This window comes from Suricata suricatta, chromosome 12 (genome assembly GCF_006229205.1).
Source record: "Suricata suricatta isolate VVHF042 chromosome 12, meerkat_22Aug2017_6uvM2_HiC, whole genome shotgun sequence".
Lineage (NCBI taxonomy): Eukaryota > Metazoa > Chordata > Mammalia > Carnivora > Herpestidae > Suricata > Suricata suricatta.
Genome location: NC_043711.1, coordinates 104,758,749 through 104,761,482, shown reverse-complemented (window position 1 = coordinate 104,761,482; position 2,734 = coordinate 104,758,749). Strand labels below are relative to the sequence as shown.

General features: G+C 67.7%; 1 protein-coding gene across 1 annotated transcript in view; it reads left to right on the top strand.

The window, feature by feature from the left end:
• The first annotated feature begins 6 nt into the window (after window positions 1–6).
• HRH3 (histamine receptor H3) overlaps window positions 7–2,734 on the top strand; it is a 5,283-nt gene continuing 2,555 nt past the window's right edge. The window contains exons 1-3 of the mRNA XM_029917990.1: window positions 7–204; window positions 1,245–1,411; window positions 2,434–2,732. Of these exons, the coding sequence (XP_029773850.1) occupies window positions 75–204; window positions 1,245–1,411; window positions 2,434–2,732 (596 nt within the window). The 5' untranslated portion in view covers window positions 7–74. The remainder of the gene's footprint in view (window positions 205–1,244; window positions 1,412–2,433; window positions 2,733–2,734) is intronic.

The window sequence follows — 2,734 nt, the reverse complement described above, 5'->3', positions numbered from 1 at the left end:
TGGCGGGCGAGGCGGCGGTTGCGGGCGGGGCGCGCGGCTTCTCCGCCGCCTGGACCGCGGTGCTGGCCGCGCTCATGGCGCTGCTTATCGTGGCCACGGTGCTCGGCAACGCGCTGGTCATGCTCGCCTTCGTGGCCGACTCGAGCCTCCGCACCCAGAACAACTTCTTTCTGCTCAACCTCGCCATCTCCGACTTCCTCGTGGGTAAAGCCCCCAGCCCCCGCCCGAGCCCAGGAGTGTCCAGCCTGGCCCGGCCAGCAGGGATTGGAGCGTGGACCTAGGGTGCCTCTTTGCTCGGGCGCACGGCCCCGCCAGGGAGCCCTGTTTGGGGAGGGGGCGTCCGGGACCCGTGGGGCGGTGGGTGCGGGCGAAGTTCTTTGCCTCCCCTACCCGGTGCCGGGGCGGGATGTTCCTTGGGAAGGGGCCCCGGCGGGCGGGCGGGCGCTTGGCGAGGCGCGAGGCGCAGCGGCCCCAGGTGCAGCGCTGGCTCCTGCGCCAGCCAAACAAAGGCTGCTGGCGGACTCAGGACGTGCGGAGGGCGCTGGGAGAGGTTTGGGGGAGGGGACATGGAAGGGAGTTTTTAGAGCCGTGTTGGGGGAGGGGGCGTGGGGAAGCGGGGTGGGGGTGGGGGAGATGCTCAGAGGAGCGCGCTCTCACGTGTCCGTGCGCTGCTGCCGGCTTGGGGGCGGGGCGCGCGCGGAGGGGGCCCGAGAGCGCCAGACACCTGTTGGGGCTGCTAGGTGCGTCTGCCAGACACTGGGCGGTGGGAGCGGCTGGCGTGGAGGCAGCCAAATGCCCTTTGAGTCGGGAGAAAGGCTCTCTGGCTTTCGGAGCTGATGAGGAAGGGCTGTCCAAAGGCCGGGTTAGCAATTGGGGTCCAGCAGGTGGAAGAAGAGGGAGGAAATTCTCCTGCCTCCTTTTGGGGTCTGGGAGGGCTGCACAGACATGTGGAAGTTCCGAGTCAAGGCTGGGGGGCTCATGGTGCCCGGAGGTCCCCACCCCTGGATCTCCCTTCCTACCAGGGGGATGCCAGTGGGACTGGAGGCTAGGCAGGGGTTGAAGACCAGTACAGGGTAGAGGGTGTGCCTAAGAGACAGGGTGGAGGGAAGGGCAAGGTCAGGGTTGCTGGTCCCAGGAGAGTGGCCACTGCGTGACCTCCGGGTCCTGCCTCTCTCTCCACGGTGCTGAGTTTGGCCCCAGGGCCCCGTCCAGCCTCGGCCCACCGTGGCCCTCCTCTCCCGCAGGTGCCTTCTGCATCCCACTGTATGTGCCCTACGTGCTGACTGGCCGCTGGCCCTTCAGCCGGGGCCTCTGCAAGCTGTGGCTGGTGGCCGACTACCTGCTCTGCACCTCGTCCGTCTTCAACATCGTGCTCATCAGCTACGACCGCTTCCTGTCAGTCACGCGCGCTGTGAGTCTGGGACGCCAGTGGCCAAGTTCGCTCCTGGGAGGAGGGCGGTCAGGAAGTGGCCGCGGCAGAGGACGGCCACTTCCCAGTGTGGGCGGCACCAGGTGGGCTTGGTCTCTGCGGGCCTCACCCTGACCCCCGGGCGCTCCAGGGCCAGCCACCCGCTCAGTGGCCATTTGCTGCCAGGAGGACTGGTCCTGGGACAGGCAGGAGGCACGTCTGGACCTGGCATCGGGTGTCCCTGAAGGCACAGGGGCAGTTCAGCCTCCACCCTGGAGCAGGTCCAGAGGCCGGAGGGCTGAGGGAGGATCTGGGCCAGAGGCCGTCGGTGGGACCCTGCCCATCGCGCTCGCGTGTGTGTGCTCAACTGTGCGTGCATGTGGGCACGACTGTGCCCCAAGAAGTCAGGCGTCAGCTTCTGCCCCCACAAGCTTTTCCTGGTGTGAGCAGTCACCGCGAGGCAGGGACACTTCCTGGGGCAGGGCTGGGCGGGCACAGGGGCGCAGACGAGTACATTCACCCTCTTCTCTGAGATGGGTCTGCCGTCACTCTGAGCGCCCTCTGCTGGGGCCACATGTGTCCCAGCCTAGAGAGACCCTGGACAGAGTGCAGAGCAGGGGCCCAGGGTTCCCTTGAGCCAGTCCACCTGTGGTCTCCACGCCTCTCCCTGAGCCACCGGGGAAGGGAGGACAACCTCCACTGTGGAGATTGCACGGGGCACCGCGAGCACAGCGCCTGGTGCAGCGGGTGCCCGGTGGACAGAGGAGGGCGGCAGGACCCCGCCCGGGGTGCCCGTGGCTGGCGGGGGTAGCACACTGAAGCAGCCTGGCACAAAGTTAGTGTTCGGGATTGATCTGAGGGGGCTGCATGACCGTCAGCCGGCCGGGTCTATGTGGGGCACGACCAGTGGAGGGAGACCACGCACAGAGGCTCAGAGGCTGCAGGGTGTGTGTGTGGGGGGGGGTCCCCGTCCCCTGTGGCTGCCGCCTGGGCCCCTTCCCTCCTGACCCAGCGTGTCCCGGCAGGTCTCCTACCGGGCCCAGCAGGGTGACACGCGGCGGGCGGTGCAGAAGATGGTGCTGGTGTGGGTGCTGGCCTTCCTCCTGTACGGGCCGGCCATCCTGAGCTGGGAGTACCTGTCCGGCGGCAGCTCCATCCCGGAGGGCCACTGCTACGCCGAGTTCTTCTACAACTGGTACTTCCTCATCACGGCCTCCACGCTCGAGTTCTTCACGCCCTTCCTCAGCGTCACCTTCTTCAACCTCAGCATCTACCTGAACATCCAGAGGCGCACGCGCGTCCGGCTGGACGGGGCGCGCGACCCTG